Below are 21,959 nucleotides of genomic sequence, written 5' to 3' on the forward strand. Positions count from 1 at the left end.
GGTTTTGGGCGCACTGTATTTGTGTTTACACAAAGCTGTAGCAGCTAAAAGTGTAAAGAAGCAATAGGAAGATGTGGGTGCTGTCACACCTGGAGTAGATACCAAGATGGTGACACCAGGATCCTTGATCCATCCATACACACATTGCCCTGTCACCAAGGAAGAGCACACCCCCAACTTCTCTTGACAGCAGAAGCAGTCTTGACTTGTGGCTTGGCCAGAACAACACGTTTGGTTTACTGTCCAGATTTAGCGTGAGGTGTTGAGGAATGGGGCTGCTCTATAGGTACCTCACATCACAACAAGCATTCAATTCACCTCCAGACCATCCTTTTTTGCCACCTTTGTCCCTTCCTCCCTTTGCAATCTCCTCCCAAATAAAATCACACCTCTAATTACCTTTTCCTCGTCAGTTCCAGCTTTGCTATTTCTAAAATTTTGCATTCCTCATACCAAGTATGGTATTACTGATATGATGACTTAGGAATCATTGGCCTTGTAGGATACTTCTTTCCTGAACGTGCCCAGCATTCCCCTCCAATTCTCTGTGATGTTTTTTTCTCACAGCTCCCACTTTGACCACGTGAAATCCAACTAGTCTCACAACACTAACTTTTGCCAGGTTTCACACTGCTATGTTATATCCAGCAATATCTCTGAGCCAAGGCTGACTCAGTAGCCTAGTCTTTGCTCACAGCTTTAATGACTAAGATTGAGCTGCATGCAGTTTTTTCAAATTAGCAAAAGTGAGTAGTGACCAAAATAATCAAGTTCAGAATCTGTTTTGAGGGTCTGCTACTAATATGGCTGAAACCAGCTGCTGATAATGCTGGAACAAACCTATGGATAATGATAGGGTGTACAGTTTTGCATAAAAATGTTGGCCCCGTGAAGAGCCTGTTGACCCAAACCAATCTTCCTTCCCAATGCAAGTGCTTACCAAGAACAAGAAATATTAATTACATGGAAAAGTACAGCACATTGAAGCAACTTATTTTGGGTAGAGTGGCAAAACTTCTTTAATTTTTAAAGAAATAAAGAAATGGACTACAAAAGCTCTAGAGACATGGGCATGACACCGGTGCTAGATTTTCTTTTTTTGTGAAATAGGATTTTCCTTATCCTTTCGGATGAAACTGCTCTGAGTAGTCTCTCCTCTTAGCAAATATCATCCCTCCATATAGATGCTACTTGCTCGTTTTCCACATGACCTTCCTCATGCTTATTATCTACACGACCCTTCCAGGTGGACCACGCCAGCCTCAGGCATCTCAGCCTCCACGGACAAATGCACCTCCGCAGCAACGGCTCTCTCCTCAAGGACAGCAGCCTCAGAGTCCCCTGTCCACTTCACCTCAGCAGCAAAGGTCACCTGGATCTCCACAGCAAATCCGATCGGCAGCTGGATCCTCTCCAGTCCAGGCTTCCAAGGCAGGCGTGTTCCCACCACAGCAGCCCAGACCTCCTGCCCAAGGCCGGGCTCCGAGCCAGCCAAGCCCCACCGAAACGTCCAAGCAGCAAGCCACCCCACAGCCACATCTGAAGTAGGTGCTCTGTTAAACCACTGGTAATTGCAGATACTAAAAGAAGGCTCTCAAAAAAAGTTTGTCAGGCAAAACTGTTGACAGGCAGCAGTCCCCAGGGACAAAGGCCTGGGTAACTGTGAGAGACTTCAGAAGTACAAATGCCAGGCACAACTCAGGTCACCAGTGATTCTGCTGTCTTCCTGCTATCAGGAAGAACCAGTTGTACTTTACATCTATTAAGACTTCACATTCATCCTCTTGTTCATGTGCTCATTGCTAAATGTGTGCTCTGTCCCGACCTTATCAATACACTACTACCTTTCCAGCAGGGTATGCAATCATTACCCTTACAGACTAAGCAGCACATTATCATAGAATCACAGAATGGCTTGGGTTGGAAGGGATCTCAAAGATCATCTGACTCCTACCCCTTATCTGTAAGCATGGTTGACAACCACTAGATCAAATACTGGATCAGGTTACCAAGGGCCTCATCCAACCTGGCCTTGAATGCCTCCTGTAGACAAGGCATCCATAGCTACTCTGGGCAGCCTGTGCCAGCATCTCACCTCCCCCTCTGTGAAAAACTTCCCCCTTACATCTAACCTAAATCTCCCCTCCTTTAGTTTAAAAACATTCTCCCTTGTCCTATCACTATCTACTTGTGTAAAAAGTTGATTTCCCTCCTGTTTATAATCTCCCTTTAAATATTGGAAGGCTGCAATGATGTCTCTCCATAGCCTTCTCTTTTCCAAGCTAAACAAGCCCAGCTGCCTGAGCCTGTCTTCATAGAAGTGCTTCAGCCCCCTGATCATCTTTGTGGCCCTTCTCTGGACCCTCTCCAACAGCTCCACTTCTTTCCTGAGTTGGAGGCCTCAGATCTGCATGCAGTACTGCAGATGGTGCCTTACAAGGGCAGAGCAGAGAGGGGCTATCTCCCTGCTGGCCTCCCCTCTGCTGATGCAGCCCAGGTCACTGTTGGCCTTCCAAGCTGTAAGGATACACTGCTGGCTCTTGCTAAATTTTTCATCTACCAAGTCGTTTTCAGCACGGCTACTCTCAAGGAGTTCTTCCCCCAGTCTGTACGCATATCTGGGATTGCCCCACCTCAAGTGCAACACCTTGCATTTGGCCTTGTTGAACCTCACTAGGTTTACACAAGCCCAGCTTCTGAGTTTGTCAAGCTCCCTTTGGATGACATTCCTTCCTTCTGCCACATAACTGCACCACTCAGCTTGGTGTCAGCTGTGAACTTGCTGAGGGTGCGCTCGATTCCATCACCTATGTCACTGTCCTACATCATTGATAAAGATGTAAAAGAGTGTAAGTTCCAAGGTAGAACTTTCTGGGAAACACCAGTTGTCACTGGCCTCCATCTGGACATACAGCCATTGTCCACAACTCTGACTGTGATCTTCCAACCAATTCTTTATCCACTGAATAGTCTACGCTTCAATCTCATCTCTCTCCAATTTAAAGATAAGGATGTGGTGAGGGACCATATCAAAAGCTTTGCACAAGTCCAGGTAGATTACATCAGTTGCCCTCTGTGGCACTACTCATACATAAACAGAACTCCAGATGGTGACTGTATGCTTAAGAGCACTGATGGAATACTGAATTATTGCACATCTTTTGTAGCAGCCTTTTCTGCCACCCTTGGTGGAATGTATCTGACTCCACCAGGGCAGGAGAGTTTCGCAATAAAATGTTTGGTGTTGACCAAGTGGGTGCAAAGAAAAATTGGCACAAACAGACCAGTGATAGAATGTCAGCTAGAATTGTAAAGAGAGTTTTTAGACAGAGAAGAGTGATGTTCTGGAACATATTTTCAGTGATCACGTCAACAATTAGTAAGGCAAACTGAGAGCGGAAAACTAACAGATCAAAATACTATTGCTAAGGACGCAGTCTCTGTACTTTAATTCAGGAACTTTAATTCAGAGTCTGGTCTTGTGCTGAATTCCTACTGTGGACAAGAGAAACCACTCAGTGACAAAGCACAGTAGAAAGAAAAAAAAAGGAAATTTATTTCATAAGCACAGACCAGATCTGAACTAAAACATTAGGGGGTGTACACCCAGTGAGGCCAACCAAAAGACTGTGCACACAGCAGAGTCAGAGTAGGCATGCCAAGGAGGCTAGGCAACAGCACACTTTGCATGGGACACAGCTACCACTTTGTGCAGTCCCAAAATGGATCACCATTCATGGTGTGGCTGGTGAAAGAAAGGTGATCTTCAGTATAAATCTATTCTTCTGTATTAACAGTTACATGATCTCAGTATTTGTTGGAAGAGTAGCACCAAATGGCAATTGTAGGTTTTTAATCAAATGCCTTCATAAACAGTTAAGAGTTCTGGACTGTGATACTGGAGCCACCCATCCCCTACTCTCCTGTTCTCCCCAGCTCCTGGATGTCTTAGCATATGGAGATTCTCCTTGCTTTTTTTGTTTTTTTTCTGGAGTGTCTCTGCAGTGAAGCACAAAGCATCAGTAAACAGCTGTAAAAAAGCACCTTCTCCTGCTGAGTCTGAGTTTCAACTCTGTTTTCCATTTCAGCAAATCGCAGTCCCTGACAAACACCTTCAGCATATCTGAGTCATCTCAGAGGGGGAATGCCAATGAAGATGAAGCAAAAGCTGAGACCATCCGCAACTTGAGGAAATCATTTGCTAGCCTGTTTTCCGATTAACAGCCCTGCAGCTGGGTTTGTGCTTCGGCCAGCCCTCACTCTTTGTATAGCAAATGTCATATTGGAATATACTCAGTGGTACCCAGCAATTTACAGCTAATACCTGGGTAAAAGGAATTGAGAAAACTACAGTTGTTTTAATACGAAGAAGATATTCCAATGACGGCCTGAAAGGTGACTGTATAAAAGCGGCATCATTTCATTGTTTTTTGTGCATAATCAGAATTATGTTTGTTCAAGTGACTGAGTTGTAAATCAAATTTTACTCCCGCTAATCCCTGTGGAGACTACAGTTATGACAGTGAAAACTAGATTTTATTTTGCTTTGTATATAGTCCATACAATCACTAACTTCCAATTACAGAATCCTTGTTGAGGCTGAGCTAAAAAGAATATAGGATTATTTCAGAAACAGATGTGCAAAAAACAAGTAGTCACAAACTGATAAAGCCTGAGTATGGAAATACAGTGAACTATGGAACTTCACAATACCAACTTCACTTAAAGTCATTTTTCAGAGTAAACTACATTCAAATAAGGTACAGTGCCACGCATCGGTAGCTGCCAAAGATCACATGAGCAGGTTAGCCAGATGGACTGATAGTTTGTTCCAGATCATTCTGCTCATAGCAGTTAAAATGTACTTTTCATGCCTTGCATTTATGTCCCCAGCATGTGATTCCCAAATCTTCAGAAAAAAATGTTACGTTCAAATCCAAAATAACCTGAGAAATGGGCTTTCCAAACACACACACACACACACACAGAGAAAACAACTTCTCTCCTTGCCCCAGGAAACACTGTAGAGTTCAAATCGACAATCCACACAAATCCACTTTGGTGGCTTAATCACATCTGGCTATGTATGTCCCCTGGGAACATATTTAATTAATAGCAGAGCTGATGAAGTGCACATACTTGGGTGCTGAGTGTTCCATAATGCAGATTGGACAGAGAAATGGAGTGAAATCCTGTCTCACTCCTTGAACTCCCACTGACTGGGGTGAGTGCAAAACGAACCAAGGTGACAGACCTGTGATGGAACAGGAAAACTGTCATCTAGAAATAAGATGAGCTGGGGTCCATCCAGGGACACCAAGCAATGGGAAGGCATGTATGTGACTGCCCCAAGCAGGTAAGGACCTTCTGGAGAAGACAGAGACTGATTTTTGCTGGCTGTGCTTTTCTTAAGACTGTAATATAGAATGAAGCCGTATACAAACATGCTGCAACTAGGACACAGCAAAAACAGGAATGGCACAAACCACATTCATAACTGAAAAAAACTGCAGAAATCAATCTAACTATGGCTACTTCTACCAGCTGAGAGCCCACCCCGTGCATTATGCTAATTCTATTTATAATACATCTGATGAAAGCACCAGTCCCCATCCCATCGCCTGACATACGCGAGGCAGGGCTCCAGGAGGAAGCAGGCAAGCCATTCTTCTGTCAATTATTTGAGCCACAACTCATACACACAGCTTCAAGGCCAGGCTTCTGACTTTATGTTTCCCTTTGCAACTTCACATCAGTTGCACTTAGGAATACCAATGAAGGAAAGGTCATTAAGTTAGTTACAAACATCTGAGCCAGAGGCACAGATCTTAGCTGTCACTTATAAAGGTCCCCAAATCGGAAAAAACAACAGCAGTATTTGCCATCTTGGATCTCATGATTCACTGGTGGGAATGAAGCCAAATGAGCAATTCCTTCAGCACCTGTAATGAACATCTAGATCCGATGCAGTCATCCGGACCTAATACGACCAATCCGAACAAACCTGCACAAATATAATTGCTTTTGTGACCTGTGCACTTTCAGGCAAGTAACTGCATGGCTTTTCCAGCTTGGAAGGCTCTGAAGAGACTCATCTGGACCAATGATTTATATCTCAAGTTCAGAACTATAGAACCACTCAATTCCCTTATGATTTATCCTTTTTTTTTTTTCAGCTCTGTTTTGTCCTTCCAAGTTTGCTAAGCAGCTTACAATGCAGCATCATAAACACATGTCATTGTCTGAGAAAGAAAACAGACCCTGCTGTTTTGCAATCTCCAGGAGCAATAAAAGAGTGACAAATGACTTCGAGCACTGTTCCACTGGCAAGAACAATAGCAGATTAACAAGCACCACTATATGGACAAGAGGTAATACAACTCTGGTGGAAGAGGATTTCCTTCGCTAACACTTCCCTCAGCATGGCTTATGTCTTGCCCTACTAAGCAGTCACCAGAAATGCAGACAAATGTAGCAGTTTACTGCCACAATCCTCAATTGTTCTATCCTACTGATCTTTGTATATCTCTCTTATCAATACATCCTACACACACACACACACACGCACTCACACCAAAAAGAAAAGAAAAAAAAAAAAAGGTAACTACTACTGGTAAGGCATGGCCCCTTCAATTGACTCCAGATTATCACAACAGTTGGATCATTTGTGGATGCTGCACTTAAAACACAGCAGGACTGTCCTCCAACTGAATACTGCAACAGGACAGCACTGCTCACCTGAGAGCCAGCAGCGACTCAGATCTCTTCATCTGCCTTCAGCTCCCAGCTGGCACCTTTCAAGGGACAAGCAGACAGAACAGGCTCTCCCCTTGATCCAGCCTCCAAAAATGCATAACAGCAACAGGCACTACCAGCTTATCTTTCCTACCCCTATAGTTGCTGAAAAGCATTTTCTGTTCTGTTCACAAAAGTGCTTTAAAGAACATACTGAGCTGACATCCTGAATTACAGAGATGAAACTCTGTACCATATACTATAAATGTTCCAACAGTACAACTAGGGCACTCTCACACTAGATGTTGTGGCTAGCAGCAGATTCACCACCTTTGATGTTGGGCTATTCTAAAATCCCTACAGTCTAACAAAGCAATAGACAGAGGTAATAAAAGGTGTATATTCTTGTTATGAATGGTGCACTAAGGTATATCTAAGCATTATTTAGGTACCCAAATGCAGCAGCTAAAGTAAAAGGAAATTGAGAAGGCAACAGAAAAGTTGTAAATGGAAGTTACGTATAAATCACAGTGTAGACATGGCCCACAGCATGCCTTGGGGTCTTACTGCTGTGAAAACTGAACACCTGGTCAGAGCATGCTTTCATTTTCTTCACATGGAAACCAGGAAACATGAATAGATGCGTGCGTTTGGAATCAGCCCAAGATGGAGCTGGGACACAACTAATACACCCACCCGTACTCACCACCTGGAAAATGAATTTACATCCTGCTGTTTAGACACAGACTGAAAAAACATCATGTCTTTCTTGTAATATCTAGGTGTGGTATTTCAAGAGGAATGTAACTCATGTTCTCATGCAATTAAACATCTTGTATAAAGCTAAGGCTTAGAGTAACAGTTCTGCTCCGATGACTGCAGCTGTACTTTCTTTCACTTATCACAGATGGGTATGTAAAACCTTATACCTTGCATATGACTAGGTCATTTAATATGGTCCTTTGAAGTTCCATGAATAAGGTAAAGCAAATTAAAAAAAGAAAGGAGTAACAGTTCCCAATTTCCAAGCGACTGCAGTGCATGCAAATGAACAGTACAGGTAAGGAATGGTGGCCACCCTCAAGCATTTCACCTTTGTGTCTCTTCTAAGAGTTTGCAAACAGCAATGACACCTACACCTGCCTTAGAGCTGATGAATAACCAAGTGGCTGGTTTTCAAGTATTTCCTTTGTTCTGTCATGTCATTTTATACTGTTGGTCATGAGATATTCACATTGTATTTCATGTGCTGTTTTATGAATTAAGGAAATTCCTTTGTAGGAAACCCAACAGTTTGGGATAAGGCAAATTCCTTTATCTTTAGCTCACAATGTCTTCACTATGGTGCAAATGAACAATGGGAAGGAACACCTTTCAGGTCACTCATTGGCGTACCTGTAATGATGCCTGATTTATTCTCAAACAAATGTCCCAGTGACAAAATCCAGGATAAATAGTATCTATTAAATGTGTATGATCTTGCCCGAGTATTATGTATGCATTTCTGAAGGACAGACCACAAGGGTAAAATGGTGCAAGACACACAGTGCAGACTTCCATTTTCCTTTAAAGAATCACTGTTAGCTCCACAGTGCCTGACTACAGACTTAAATGAAAATTCCACTGGAACAAGGCAATTCAAGCACTTCAGAAAATATTAAAGCTAATTTTGATATTGAAGGGGAACCACTGCCCTCAGGCTCTACTGATAATTATGTGGGATCAATAATGGCAGGACTTGCATTGCTTTGCTGTTGCTTTGAAGTAGGAAAAGAGAGAGAAAAAAGAAACACAACATTTGAGAGAAAAAAGGAAAAAAAAAAAGCATTATTTTACTCCCACAGAGTTAACAGGAGAACCTCCTGACCCAACTGAAGTCAGCTGATTTGTGAAACAAAAGATGAATCACTGAAATGTCACCTGAAAAAGCACAAAAGTATTACTGATGAAACAGCTCGTATTTAATAGGAAATGTAATTCATTGCCATTGTTTGAATTCCAAAAGGATTGCAGAAAGCAATTTCAGCCGTCACAACAGTCATCGGTACCATTTACATTTTCAGAAACACTGAGATAAGCCATCTTAAAAAGAAGGAAAATAAGAAATGAAAAGTTCTAACAAAGTTTAGTTATCCCAGTCTTCCTTTAATTGAGCTTCAGTATCACACTGCAGATCTCATCAGGAAAACTGTAACAGGGATGTTGTTAGTTGTTCATTAGTTGACAAGACAACACTTGAAAGCTCTAACATGCTACAGCATGTTTTCTTCTGTCAAGATAACTTTTGACACTGCTCTAATGAAATTAAACGGAATTCACTGAAGTAAGAATTCGTTGTTTCTCCTGCTGTGCTCCCACTTCCACTGCAGCTGGGTCGACCTGTTTAATTCCTCAGTTAGGCAGGCAGAAAAAACTCATTTTTGCATCGATTTTAGTTCACGCACAGTAAATGCGGCCATGTACTACAGCTACTTATTTGTAAAGTCAACCTGTTCAAACAAGGAAAAAGACAAAAGTTTTGCTGCTGGCTCTTTGTAAAATTGCTCTGCTTCTGTTCAGACTTTTGAGTTGCACTGTAGCATGGGTTTCACTCAGCTATTTGCAAAATGAACTGACTTGCGTTCTAATATTTCCACTTAAAACAAAAAATCCCTTCCCTGTATTCTTTGTGTATTAAGTAACAACATAAAAATACTTTTTACCTAACAAAAAAAGGAAAATGCAATCTCTGAAAAAATCTATGGAAACACACCTACCACAGCAGTGGTAGTACCCTATTCTATCTGGGATGTGGTAGATTTTTTGTTAAGAAAAATTATTAGCCAGGTAGATTTGAAACAAACTATTTTTTTCCTGGCAAATTAATAAAACTCTTCAAATAAGACAGAAAAAGATAGGATTTGTATTTAAAGTGCTCCTTATCTGATGCAGCAAATACTTAGTATCCTTCTAGTCTCTAAGTAGCACAGGTGATTAAAGAGGAGAGGTGGGAGGGGAACAACATGTATTGTAAGTCATAGCCCATCTTGAAAGAGACTTTAGTGCCTGGTACAGCACTACTATCAGAACACTAACAAACCCTAACTCTGGGATCAAAACATTACCATGCAAACAAGTTCTTGCCACAATCAGAAGAGAAGGCAGATGTTAGTGCCTGGGTTTTACAACGTCCTGCAGTTAGAAAGCAAGCTCAGGAACTAGAAAATCCATTGAGGGAGAAAACAGCAATCAAATGAATGCACGGCGAACGTCCGTGGGGCGGCCCCGGCTGGGTCTAGGTGGAAACCTGTCATTGGGACCAGCTCGTCCTGGAAGCGTAGGGTTTGCTTCAGGCAAGGAACCAATGGGGTCAAAATGTGGTCTGAATGGAGGAAACTGGCCTGGTGCTTCCCCTGGGCCAGGAATGAGTGAATTAATTGGGTCTCCAATATACAGAAGTGTTGGTCTCTCACTATATTCTCCAATGATCATGGGGGGATAGATTGGGTTTGATGGGAATGGGTTGGGAGGAAAGGGACTAGGATAAAATGGGTTGGGATGAAAGGGAATTGGATGAGGTGTAGGCGGCAGAAACATGTGCCTCCATCTCAAGGCCTCCTTCTTCTGTTTCAACTTTTTCTTGTATAGCTGCAGACAGAAACAAAAGTATTTTAAGGTTCAGTGTCTCTTACTGATGTTCATTTTCTCCTACTCCAACCAAACTCAACTTGTGTTTATGGAACACCACTTTTAAACTAAAACTTAACTCAAAACTACAGCCTCCCAAAGTCTCTGTTTTAGCCCTGAAATTTTCCCATGTAGACTAATCTCAGTGAGATTATACAGAGAAGCCACCTACTTCTTTCCAGTCAGTGTCACGAGGCCTTGCAATGGGATCTACAAGAGAAGCAGAAAATCAAAATGAGCAACCTCTTTTAAGTAGCACTCATGCCAAGGATTTGTGGGAACATGCAGAAGGAGATGAAAAAACATCTCTGGTCAATACATCTTCCATAAGGATAGCGTGTTTTTAAAAAATAAAGCTGTAGGACCATTCAGTGTGTAATCTACTCATATTCTACATAAAATACCATCTCCAAAACTTGTAGAGAATCCCAAGAATATTATTCCCATATTTGATTTGTAGCAGCATTTCTCTTTACCACCTTATTTCTTCAGTCTCTTGTGAGGAATTCTAGTAGGAATATCCCTTCTCTCCACTCTCAAATAGCTGCAATAGCAAGTACATCTAAGTAGCTAGAGCAACAGATGAAAACAACAAAAGTTTGTACCACATGATGGACAGAACTACATGGTCCATGAGAAAGGGCTCAGGCAACTTTTACTATTTTTCAGGACAAAAAACAGAATACCCACCTGAATTACATCTAGTCCACTGGTACTGGTTAGTATCACTAATGACTATTTGATGGCAGTATTTAAAAATCAAGAGTGGCTACCTGAGGAACCTCTAATCAAAATGTAAGACCTAATTACCCCTGCTCACATGAGAATGAAACTGAAGGAAATGTGTATCACCATTACCTCTGAAATCTCGCAGATACATAAACCTCCACAGAAGCTGATCATTTGAAGCTGCATAAAGATCACGGCAAACAGCAGACAGAGAGATGAGTGAACGGACATCCAGAAGTCTAAAAATCCGAAGCTTCAGCTCAAGAGGGAGGACCACTAACCCAAAAACATCTGGCAAATTCAGAGCTACAAAGTGGAGGAAATAGAAGAATTACTTAAATGGTGCAAAGCTGGTGACCCTGAAGAAAAGAAGGACATCATAACCTTTCCCTTAAATCATTCCCCTTTGATGCCTCAGTTAAACAATTTTTCTCCAAGAGCACCATGACGTGACTTCTTAGAAAACATATCTCTTCCCCCTTGCAGTACATTTATGGAGTTCTTGAAATAGGCCAAATGGCATTTTATACTGAACACCACTGACAGCTGTAAACCCAAGAAACATGCCGCATGCCTAACTATGTTTACAGGCTACACAGAACAAAGGCTAAAGGAAAAAGGTCTGCCCCATTACAAGAGTCCATAAAAAAGATATTAAATACACAGCACATGTTTCACATCAAACCTGCCCACACTCAAGTCTAGAAGGAATTCCACTGTGCCTTCAGAATACTAAGCTACTCTTTTATGGCAGTATCTATACACAAAAAGCCTGATTTCCTACTGCTTCACAAACACCAGCTAGGATTACTTCTTCCCATTCCTTCCAAGCCCTCAATAACCAGTTAGTAAGAAGACTGTTTTGGGGGTCAGACTTCCAAATAAGAGGTCTGCTCCAAAATTAGTGCCTCCATTATTTTATTTTCCATATTACATATTATTTCCATATACATATATTATTCCATAAAATATTTATCCATATTTTATTATGTTGGCCAAAGACGTTAAGAGGCAGATATCGGTAAGGCGGTAAAGCATGAGTGTACAACCTTCAGGCTTGTGTAGACTACACTGAATAAAGAGGAATTGTCTTGGGGCACATATAAAATATATAATATAGTTAATGTATATAAGTAACAAAAAAAAATTAATTAAAAAAAGCAACAAAACATAAAACTAGTGGTATATTTGATGTTGTTTCAGTGAAACTAATGCATCAGTCCAAATCAATGGAATTGGCTGCAATTCTTAACAAGTTCTCATGGTGCTCATCAGAGATTTCTGATTTTATCCTTCCTGTAATGCATTGCCAAAAAGGGATGACAGGAATAAGGCGTGATTGTGAAGCAGAGCTATTTTCTCTGCTGAGATAGGTCTTAGGAAAGTCTAGTAAAGAGACACAATCAATATCTGATTGCAATTTTATACATTCCACGTGAAAATTCACAAGTAATGTATTTATGTCAACTGAAAACAGAAAAATGGCAAATATGAAAAAAAAATTGATTTTTTTTTTTGCAATCTTCTCAAATTCCTTTATCAAAACAGAAAACTGCAAATATTTCACTGTTCACAGGACAATTTAGCCAATGTATCAAAATGCTTAAAATTATTCACCATAACTTCAGTTAGCATTGCACTGTGGCTCCCCTGTGTCTTGAATTCAGTGTCGACTGCACAGCAATGCTTGGCTGCCGCTCAGCCATGAGTGCATGCCCAGGGCTGGGCTGGGCCGCACTGCATAGCAGGGAAGAGCCTGCCATGATGGTGTGGGGTAGGGGATGGCTGCAGGATGAGCTATGCCAGGCTGCATGCAGCCTGTGGGCTGGACGTGCCTGCAGTTCTACTGTTGAACTTTCTGTTGAACTTTCTGTTGAACCAGTTCTACTGGTTGAGCTTTCCCACCAATATTCCCTTACATTTTGTTGCTGTGTGGCAGATGGGGAGGTCTGACAAAATGGCGTCTGAAATGGAAGTGTGTATGAAGCAAGGGTGTGTGTCACTGAATTCTTCCATGCAGAAAAAGACTGCACCCACTGACATTTATCAACATTTGCTGAACATTTATGGAGACGAAATAGTATATGTGAGTACAGTGAGGCGGCAACTGTGATGTGAAAGGCAAGCCATGTTCTGGATGGCCACACACAGCTGTCACACAATGAAACGAAGAGTGTCTTCGTCAGCTCATCATGCAAATCAGTGGGTTACACCCAGGGAACAATGTACAGAGCTGAGTGTCAGCTTCAAGGAGTTAGAAAAGATGGTGGCAACACTGGAATATTGAGAAGTTTGTGTCAGACAGGCCCTGCCAAGGCTCATATAGGAACCAGAAAAAGGAATGTATACAAGTCTGTCAGGTCCCACTGCATCAGTACCAGGCTGACAGCGACAGCTTCCTGTTCCATTATCAATCATGAGGTGTCACCACTATGAGCCAGAGTCAAAACAGCAGTTCATAGAGCAGCGATACGTGAATTTCACATCAATAAAAAAGTTCAAGATGCAGCCCTCAATGGGCAAAGCGAGGAAAGGGATGATCCTCCTGGATTTCCTGGGACGTGCACAAACCATCAATGCTGACCACACATCACAACAGTAACTAAGCTGAAGGCTCCAACTTGCAGAGTCAGGACAGCAAAGACAACCTTTTGCATCATGGTAATGTCAGGCCCTGTGCCAGTTTAAACACAGTGGAGTACACTGCCTATCTTGGCTGTACTGTCCTGCCTCACCCATCGTACAGTTTGGATTTGGTGCCTTCTGAATCTGTTTGGACCAATGAAAGGTAGACTGCATGGGCAACATTCTTCCTAGCAATGTTGCTGTCACAGCAGCCGTGAAACAGTGGAAACCCTCCACTGGTGCAGATTTTTGACAGCATAGCATGCAGGCTCTTGGTCATAGCTAGGGAAAATGCATAGCTAATGGCAGTGACTATGTTGAAAAACAGTGTTTTGGAGCTAAGAATTTCCTCTATCAAAGAGTGTTATAGAGCTCTTCATGTCTGTTGCAGTTTACATGGAAATAAATAGGAGACATTACTTTCAGGGTGACCTACGTATGATAGTTTCACAAAGAAATGGACCAAAATACAAAACCACTCCCACAAAGTGTCTGTGGCATGTTGTTCTCATCACCAAGTATGGAAAACAGCCACTCCATCTCAGTATCCTAAGTGAGAGTAGAAAGAGGTGGTTTTGGTTTGTTTTTTTTTTTATCTTGAGCAATCAAATATTACAGATGGGAAATTATCATTATATTAACTTCTTTTAAAATACAAAGATTCATTTCTTTAGAATGTCCATTTTTTTCTCACTCTCCACATACCCACCACTGAGCAGCTGCCTGAATTGTTTCTAACACTTCTACCTCAAGACTTTGCACAGACTCCCTCCCTTTCCATTCACAAAAGTTAAGTATCATCTCTCTCACCTTGTCGGGCAGCAGCCAGAAGAGAGTAAACCAGCTGGTCTTTAAAGAGACGAGATAATTTCTGAAGGTCTTTGTAAACACCCGCAACCTTTTCTATCAAATCAGAGAGATAAAAAGCTTAATTTCAAGAGGTTATAATGCAATGATTACGCAAGAGCAGAAAAACCATGGCTTTCTTATCAACAGAATGGTGATCTGCCTGTCATCTTGATGGGCCCAGGTTTGCAACGAGTGTGTAACAACCATGGAATCGCAATTTATTGAGAAACTACAGCCTACGTCTGTGGTAAGGCTAGGCTACCCCGTGGCCTTAAAAAGCACCATTAAGAGAAATACATGAGTTCTCCAAAAACCAACTGGCTCTCAAGCTGTCAGAGCTTGTTTCAAAGCCCAGGTGGCACACGCCTATGCTATAAATGTCTGCAACATTCATTTTTTTGACAAGAATGCTTTTCCATCCTGTTATCCTAAGAAAGAAGAGCTAGAAGGCTCTACCATTATCCTGGACATGTCAGTGCTCAGTTATTCCTCTACAGCCTTTTGACTAGCCTCATACATCAGTGACTGGAGATCTGAGAGACACAGTGTAGGACACCAAGTCATCCTCAACTGGCAACAAAGAGGTTCATTCATACATCGTAAAACAAAAGGCTAGTCAGGCCTCTGCTCACAAAGGATCCACATCCATCTGTCCTTCTCCTCCCCCACCTTAGTACTCCTCTAATTTTGGCTTTCTGGAGAGAGCTGTGTGGTTGGCACCTGTTTTATAACACAAATAACAGTTACAGTGTCGCAGTAAGAAGGTAGGTATCACCAGCCTCTAAAGTCCAGACCAGCAGGGAAAAAAAGAGGGTCTAATCCAGCACTGCTGCCTCAGAAATTTAGATTTACATTTAGGACTTCATAAATAACAGGCACTAGGGACAAAGCATGACTCAATCTTTGCAAAATCCTTTCTTTATTCAGTTAATCAAAGAAATTCAAATTATTTTAGCAGCAAAATACAAGTAAATGACTATACTATACTCTGAATTCCTTTTACTATAAAGCAATAGCCCATCTAAAGAGTGATCACATTTTTATTATGTCTTGCTAATTTTTGCCCACTTAGTCCTCCACTTACTATCCTTACTTATTACATCACTTACCTACTTCCCAGTTTACTATTATCAGTATTATAGCTCGTGCATACCTGGTTCCTGAAAGCAAACAAAGGATGCTGGCAGCAGCTGTATTCTCTTCACACCTTTAATCTCTCTGTTGATTTTTAATGTTGCTGCAAACATCAAAAGAAAAAAAAAAAAAAAAGAGATATTTCAAAATTGAAAACATACTGAGAGACAGCCAAGACCACTTCATTACTGCTTTACTCTCAGAGGTGTTTTACTTTTCTCCCTTACCAGCTCCTGTCAAGGAAAATACCAATGACAGCTAGCAGTTAGATAAATAGAAATTTCAGAAAATCAGAACAGAACTTCTAATTGAAAAGAATAACCAAAGATATTGGTGACAAATATTGTCTTCAACAATTCTATTACGTGGAAAGAGATCTAATAGAGCTAGGAGTGGTACGTAACGAGCCATTGTAATAAACCAGTCATTGAAGACATATCAATTCAGATATTATAAACTCTAGGAAGAACTTCAACAGCTTAAACCACACATGGTTTTTGAGACCACAGTGAGAATGTTCATGTGTCTCAGTAAGGACAGAAAAGAACACACCTTAGAACTAAGGAATATGGTAGTCTAGAAATGGTTTAAGTCTTGCAAAGAGTATGAGACTAAATAAAATGGATGAAATCTATCTCTTTTTAGTATTTATTAATGTATACCACAGTTTCAATGAAATGAGATAAAACCCATATTTTTACAACACTGTAATAAAAATGCTAACTGAATTCCCCAAACATTATTCCATTCTCATTAGAGAGAAAGAAGTTCATACTGAGGCAAGAAATGTCAAGAATTTTCCGCATCAGGAAGTGGCATCTCTTGCACCTCATCAATCTGGATAATGACGTGATTCCAAAGAAGTTCATGTAAGTCTTCTCTTGCTAAGCAATGCTGATATTTAGCAACCTATATCCAGAATAAAAACTTTACTAATTTACCATTAATAACAACAAGATCTCCCAAAGGCACACAAGTCAAACCAGCAGAACCCTCTTCGCAAAGGGGATGCGTGTACTGTAGCTTGTAAACACCATTCCCTCTCCACTTCTCTGGCATAGACACTGCCTTGGCTTCTGTCCCCTGAAAATACACAGATAATACTGTCATATCTTCAGATGGAAAAAGAGGACTTTTTAGCAGTTTGAAAACGCCAGAACAGTGTTTGCAATTCAGATCTACAGTTTAGTCCCAATCTGCATTACGATACAGACTAAAACTGCGTGAGTATGTACTTTTTTCCCCCAAACCCAACAGCAAATCTAAGGACAAGTTTAGCAATTTCTGTTTTGTGCCACTTTCTGGCAAAGTTATTCAGCATGTAGACTTATACTCACTGTGTAAGTCTGCACTTCACTCTACCATTCATTCCAACATTCTGATAACTCCTGAATGTATGTTAATTTTCTGCATTTAAAACATTGCACCTTTTCTGCCATCTCTGACTGGTCATAGCTTGAAAACAATTTGAAAATCTCAGTGGATTAACAATTTTTCTTTCAATTTCAGTATGAAAATACTCGGACGGAGTCCCACAGAAAGAGATACACATAACCACAAGGACGAGCAAGGTCTCTCTTTCTTCTTAAACTTGCACAAAAATTATCTTCCAAGTCCACAAATTGAAATAAACTTTGCTCCCTATGGCAAATGTGTTCACTGGATAGTACCATAGCCTATTGTTAACAAATTAATTAAACTGATATTTGTCAAACAGACCTAATTCCATGTGCTTTTAGCACCACAAGGGAAAACAAGACACTACCTTCTCTGGTAACAAGTATTTTATGTTCAGCCACATAATAGTAAACATGTAATGCAAGCTGCATGAAAACCTAAAGGGAAAAGATGATCTCACTGTACAGAGACAAAACCACAGGTGCTTAAGTATGAAGTCTATTAAGTCTAGATACCTCCAGACATTAGTGAAACCAAAGGCTAACTGAACCCTGCTGAAGATGATGTAAGTTAGGTGACAATAGTTAGGTAGACCTAGGCCTTGTTAGCCACCATTTTAACTGTAGCCTATTGAGATTATACTCATGTTGAGGACAGCACTATAATGAAGTGCTACAATCCAAGCACATCTACACAAGCTTAACAGTAAAAAGCAGAAATGGGAGGTTATCAGCTGAGTTCCAGTTGAGGACTGTGAGGAACACGGAGGGAGGCCTCTTTTACACCTAAAAGCTGCTCTAGTGTTTAGCGTTAAGCCATACTTGCCAGTCAGAGACGCTGATACTTCAGCCAACTGGGCTGCTGACTGTATACAAACAGCCTGATGCACATCTCTAGAGGCACCTTGCATTACAGGTTCTTATAATATTCTACAGTTCTCTCCCGCTGACTGAGACATCTCCTTTTTGGTTGTGCACATACCTGAGGTACATAGCCTGTCTCCATCATGAGAAGATGTACTAGGACAATCAAGGCATCAGTGGCACTGGTACACTCAGCAGAAAGGTAGAGCACCTCTAAGGAATGCGGAATCTCTCCATCAGCAGCCTCACTGCACAGCATAGGTTCGGAAGGATAGGAACCGGCACCTTCATCCAGATCAGCATCTTCTGGGACTAATCCAGAAGGAAATTCTAGGCTGGATCCTGCCTTCAAGAGATCACAAAAGATACATGCAGAAAATTATAGTATCAGTATTACTGGTCTGTCTGGCAGTCTTCGTGGGCACCAGGTCTACACTACAGATCTCCCATGTAACTTTTACAGTCTCAATTCATCTCCATTTCCTAGCATCCCACCTGGAGACTGGCATTATATACACAGCCTCTGTATTTTTTCAATATTTATAATGCAAGTCTTTAATAAAAAAAGGTCTGTCGTTTTCTTGCCAATTGATAATAACTTATAAAACATTCATCGGAATTCTTGCAATGCTTACAGGAACAATTACTGTGGTACTCCAGCATGCATAGCAAGAAACCAACATCATTAACTCAGACTGCTCACAAATACAATAGGCTTAAGTAGCTATAAGAATCATTAACAGAATGCATCTGCTGACATTTCAGAAAGATTGTGGCTTTATTGTTGTTTCCTTTCTTGCACTGGCTTGCATGCCCACACACCAATGTACTAGGGACACTTTACTCCTGGAAGAACCTACGGCACAATGGTCCAACTATATTCTCCTTCACTATTCAGAATTTTTTGGATACTAAATCTTAATTCCTATACTTTGAAACAATGCTTTATACATACATTTAGCAATATTTCTCATAAAAAGGTTGTAGTAAGTTATTCTTTTTTTTTTTTACAACTAATCCAAAATCAAAGAACAAATAAACATATTCTCAAGCTCCTGTCTAGGAAGGGACAAAATCATATAATGAGATAGGCACCAAGCAGCATGGCACCTAGGGTCTCTTCTAGAAAGACTACTTTCACCACAGGACTCAGCATTGGGCAGATGCAGTTATCTGTTCAACTATTCTACCTACAGGCACAAACAAAGCACTGAATAATATGCAAAAGACATGCCTATTAACTGGAAATAGGTGTGTGGGTTCATACAACAGTACACTTCTGAAGCACTGGCAGGAGCCACCTGTCTAACCTCATGCACAGGATAGACAGATCTATCATTCCAAGCAGACCACCTGAATCATAGAGAACTGTTTAACCATGAGAAAGGAATCACCCACTCAACTTGTGAGTGGTATTTCAGTATTTGCTGCATTTCTGTGGTACCTGAAGTAATTTTTTTCAAGGAAGTGCTGAGGCAGCTAATACTCATAACTTCCTTAAACAAAGTGCATGTTCCAGCAAAAGACATGCAATTCTGTAAAAATATAAAACCCAAAACATCTCAGGATACCTGTCGGAACTGGGACATAACTAGTACATGATGAACACAGACTTCCATCCAATAACTGGCAAATATCAGACAATCATAAGGAGGCAAATATTCTGAAGAGATTCTTTGTTATGCAGTGCATCACCTGATGTAAGACACCTCATTTTTTGTCTTGTGTCATACAAGCCCATTGTCAATGTGCTTACCCTACTGTCACTCTTCTGAGCTTCCACTTGAGATTTCTGGTCGTCAGACTGTTCATTCAGCCTTTCTTCTTTTGGACTGTCAGCTTGACTTTTGGGAGTCAAGGTGGATGTCTCACGACCATTCTGAAGTGAGGGAGGACTTGAAGATGAGGCAGGAGGTAGGCTGGATTTGGCGTCTGTTTCTTCTAGTAATAAACATATCAAATCACCAGGAACAATCCCATATGAAGCTAAAGTCTTCTCATCTTCTGTAAGAGCATCTTTGCCATTCAATGTTATTGAAAACTCTGTATCACAACTGCAAAATAACAGAACAAGGAAGCACGGTTAGCTGCATTTGAATAGCTGTACACAGAGGTATAGTTAGAAAAACATACTGTGATCTACAAATTTTATTCCTTTGGGTTTTAATCCATTAGTAAGGTTCAACAAGGGCAAGCATAGCATCCTACACCTGGGGAGGAATGTCTGCATGTATCAGTACAGGTGAGGGGCTGACCTCCCGGAAAGGAGCTCTGTGGAGAAGGACCTGGGTGTCCTGGTGGGCAACAGGCTGGCCATGAGCCAGCAGTGTGCCCTTGTGGCCCAGAAGGCCACTGGCATTGCAAAGAGCGTGGCCAGCAAGTCAAAGGAAGTCATCCTCTCCTCTGCTCTGCTGAGGCTACATCTGGAGTGCTGTGTTCTGGGCAGCCCAGTTCAAGAAAGTCAGGAAATTTCTAAGAGGGGCCAGCAAAGTGCCAATGAGACGGTGAAGGGCATGGAGCATCTCCCATATCGGGAAAGGCTGAGAGCCTTGGCACCACTCCGTTTGGAGAAGCCTTGATGGCAGAATCTTATTAATGCTGATAAGAATCTAATGGGCAAGAGTCAAGTGGATGGGGTCAGGCTCTTTTCAGTGGTGCCCTGCATCAGAACAAAAGACACAAACTGGAATGTGGGAAATTCCACAAGAACTTGAGGAAAAACTTCCTTACTGTGAGAGTGACAGAGCAGTGGAACAAGCTGTTCAGAGGGGTTGTGGACTCTCCTTCCCTGGAGATACTCAAAAACCACCCAACTGCTTTCCTGTGTAAGCTACTGTAAGGAACCTGCTTTAGCAGGGCACTGGATTAGATGCTCTCCAGAAGTCCCTGCCAAACCATGTAATTCTGTAATACTCAGCAATACATAATAGCAAGAGAGAGGAAATAACTAAAGTTTGAAGCTTTTCCCCTGTTTCTCTCCATGTACACTTTAATGGAAGCTGCTTGGTAAGTATCGCAATTGCCCATAAAAGCATTACAAGGGAAAGCAAAGGGTCACTGAACCTGAGCCTTTCAGCTGCCTCAGGAACGGGCCACTTCTGGAGGTGTTTAACAGCTGAGGCAACAGGTTTGACCATGGAGACTGCCATGAGTTCCTCACACCTGAAACCTTCTGTGCTATCTGGACGCAGGGACTGTCCCCTTCTGTACTATGTGAAATAGACACCCTGCCGAACACTCTGTGAGACAAAGGCCACACAGCAGCGCTCAATCAGCTCCAACAGAGTCACAACCCATATTTCAGAGGCTAGCACTCCCCACAGTACGCCCTCCTTCCTCGCTCTGCTGCTGACAACCGTACAGCAAAACTCTTCGGAAGTTTTTATTAAGTTTCGCCTCACAACCGTTCGGACCGCGCTCCTATATGAGGGTAGACGCCTCGCCAAGCCCGGGGCCAGGCCCCGCGCAACTCCCACACCCCTACGGACCCCTCCCCGCAGGGGGCGGCAGCGCCACATCCCGAGCAGGAGTGAGGAGGAAGAGAGAAATGGGCCGGGCCGCCCCGACCCCACCCAGCATGGTACGGCCCCGCTCTCCGGCCGCCCCCCCGCCGCCGCGGGATGGTTCGCTCCGCGCACTACCTGTAGCCCCAGGCGGGTAGCAGGGCCCGGCGGAGCTGCGCGCGCAGCTCCCCCAGCGTTGGCTCCGCCCCCTCCAGCTCCAGCGGCGCCGTTCGCTTCTGCAGCCGCACACGAAGCTTCATGGCTGGCGGGGCCGACGGGGCCGAGCACCCGCCCGCTTGACGCTCCGTGCGGGCCCCCGCCGGCTAACGATGGTGGCGGGCGGCGGGCGCAAGGGCTGCCGGGGCGTGGCGGTGTTTGGGTTGGCGCGGAGCCGCCTCAGCCTCCGGCCGGCCCCGCCTCCGGCCGGCCCCGCCCCCGCTGCCTGAGGAGCTGTTGC

At 42.4% G+C, this 21,959-nt stretch overlaps 2 protein-coding genes across 2 annotated transcripts in view; one reads left to right on the plus strand and one right to left on the minus strand.

Moving 5' to 3' along the window:
* SYN3 (synapsin III) overlaps positions 1-8,569 on the plus strand; it is a 201,385-nt gene extending 192,816 nt beyond the window's left edge. Inside the window, exons 13-14 of the mRNA XM_048933466.1 lie at positions 1,247-1,544; positions 4,089-8,569. Of these exons, the coding sequence (XP_048789423.1) occupies positions 1,247-1,544; positions 4,089-4,221 (431 nt within the window). The 3' untranslated portion in view covers positions 4,222-8,569. The remainder of the gene's footprint in view (positions 1-1,246; positions 1,545-4,088) is intronic.
* Positions 4,270-21,934, minus strand: FBXO7 (F-box protein 7). Its single transcript, XM_048933475.1, has 9 exons — positions 21,641-21,934; positions 19,756-20,053; positions 18,118-18,345; positions 16,680-16,821; positions 15,758-15,841; positions 14,566-14,658; positions 11,260-11,436; positions 10,574-10,611; positions 4,270-10,362 (listed from the first exon to the last, which is right to left on the minus strand). The coding sequence occupies exons 1-9, from the start codon at positions 21,760-21,762 to the stop codon at positions 9,964-9,966; spliced, it is 1,581 nt and encodes a 526-aa protein (XP_048789432.1). The 5' UTR covers positions 21,763-21,934; the 3' UTR covers positions 4,270-9,963.
* Between the last annotated feature and the right edge of the window lie 25 nt (positions 21,935-21,959).

The sequence above is a fragment of the Lagopus muta genome, chromosome 1 (genome assembly GCF_023343835.1).
Source record: "Lagopus muta isolate bLagMut1 chromosome 1, bLagMut1 primary, whole genome shotgun sequence".
In the NCBI taxonomy this organism is placed as follows: Eukaryota; Metazoa; Chordata; class Aves; order Galliformes; family Phasianidae; genus Lagopus; species Lagopus muta.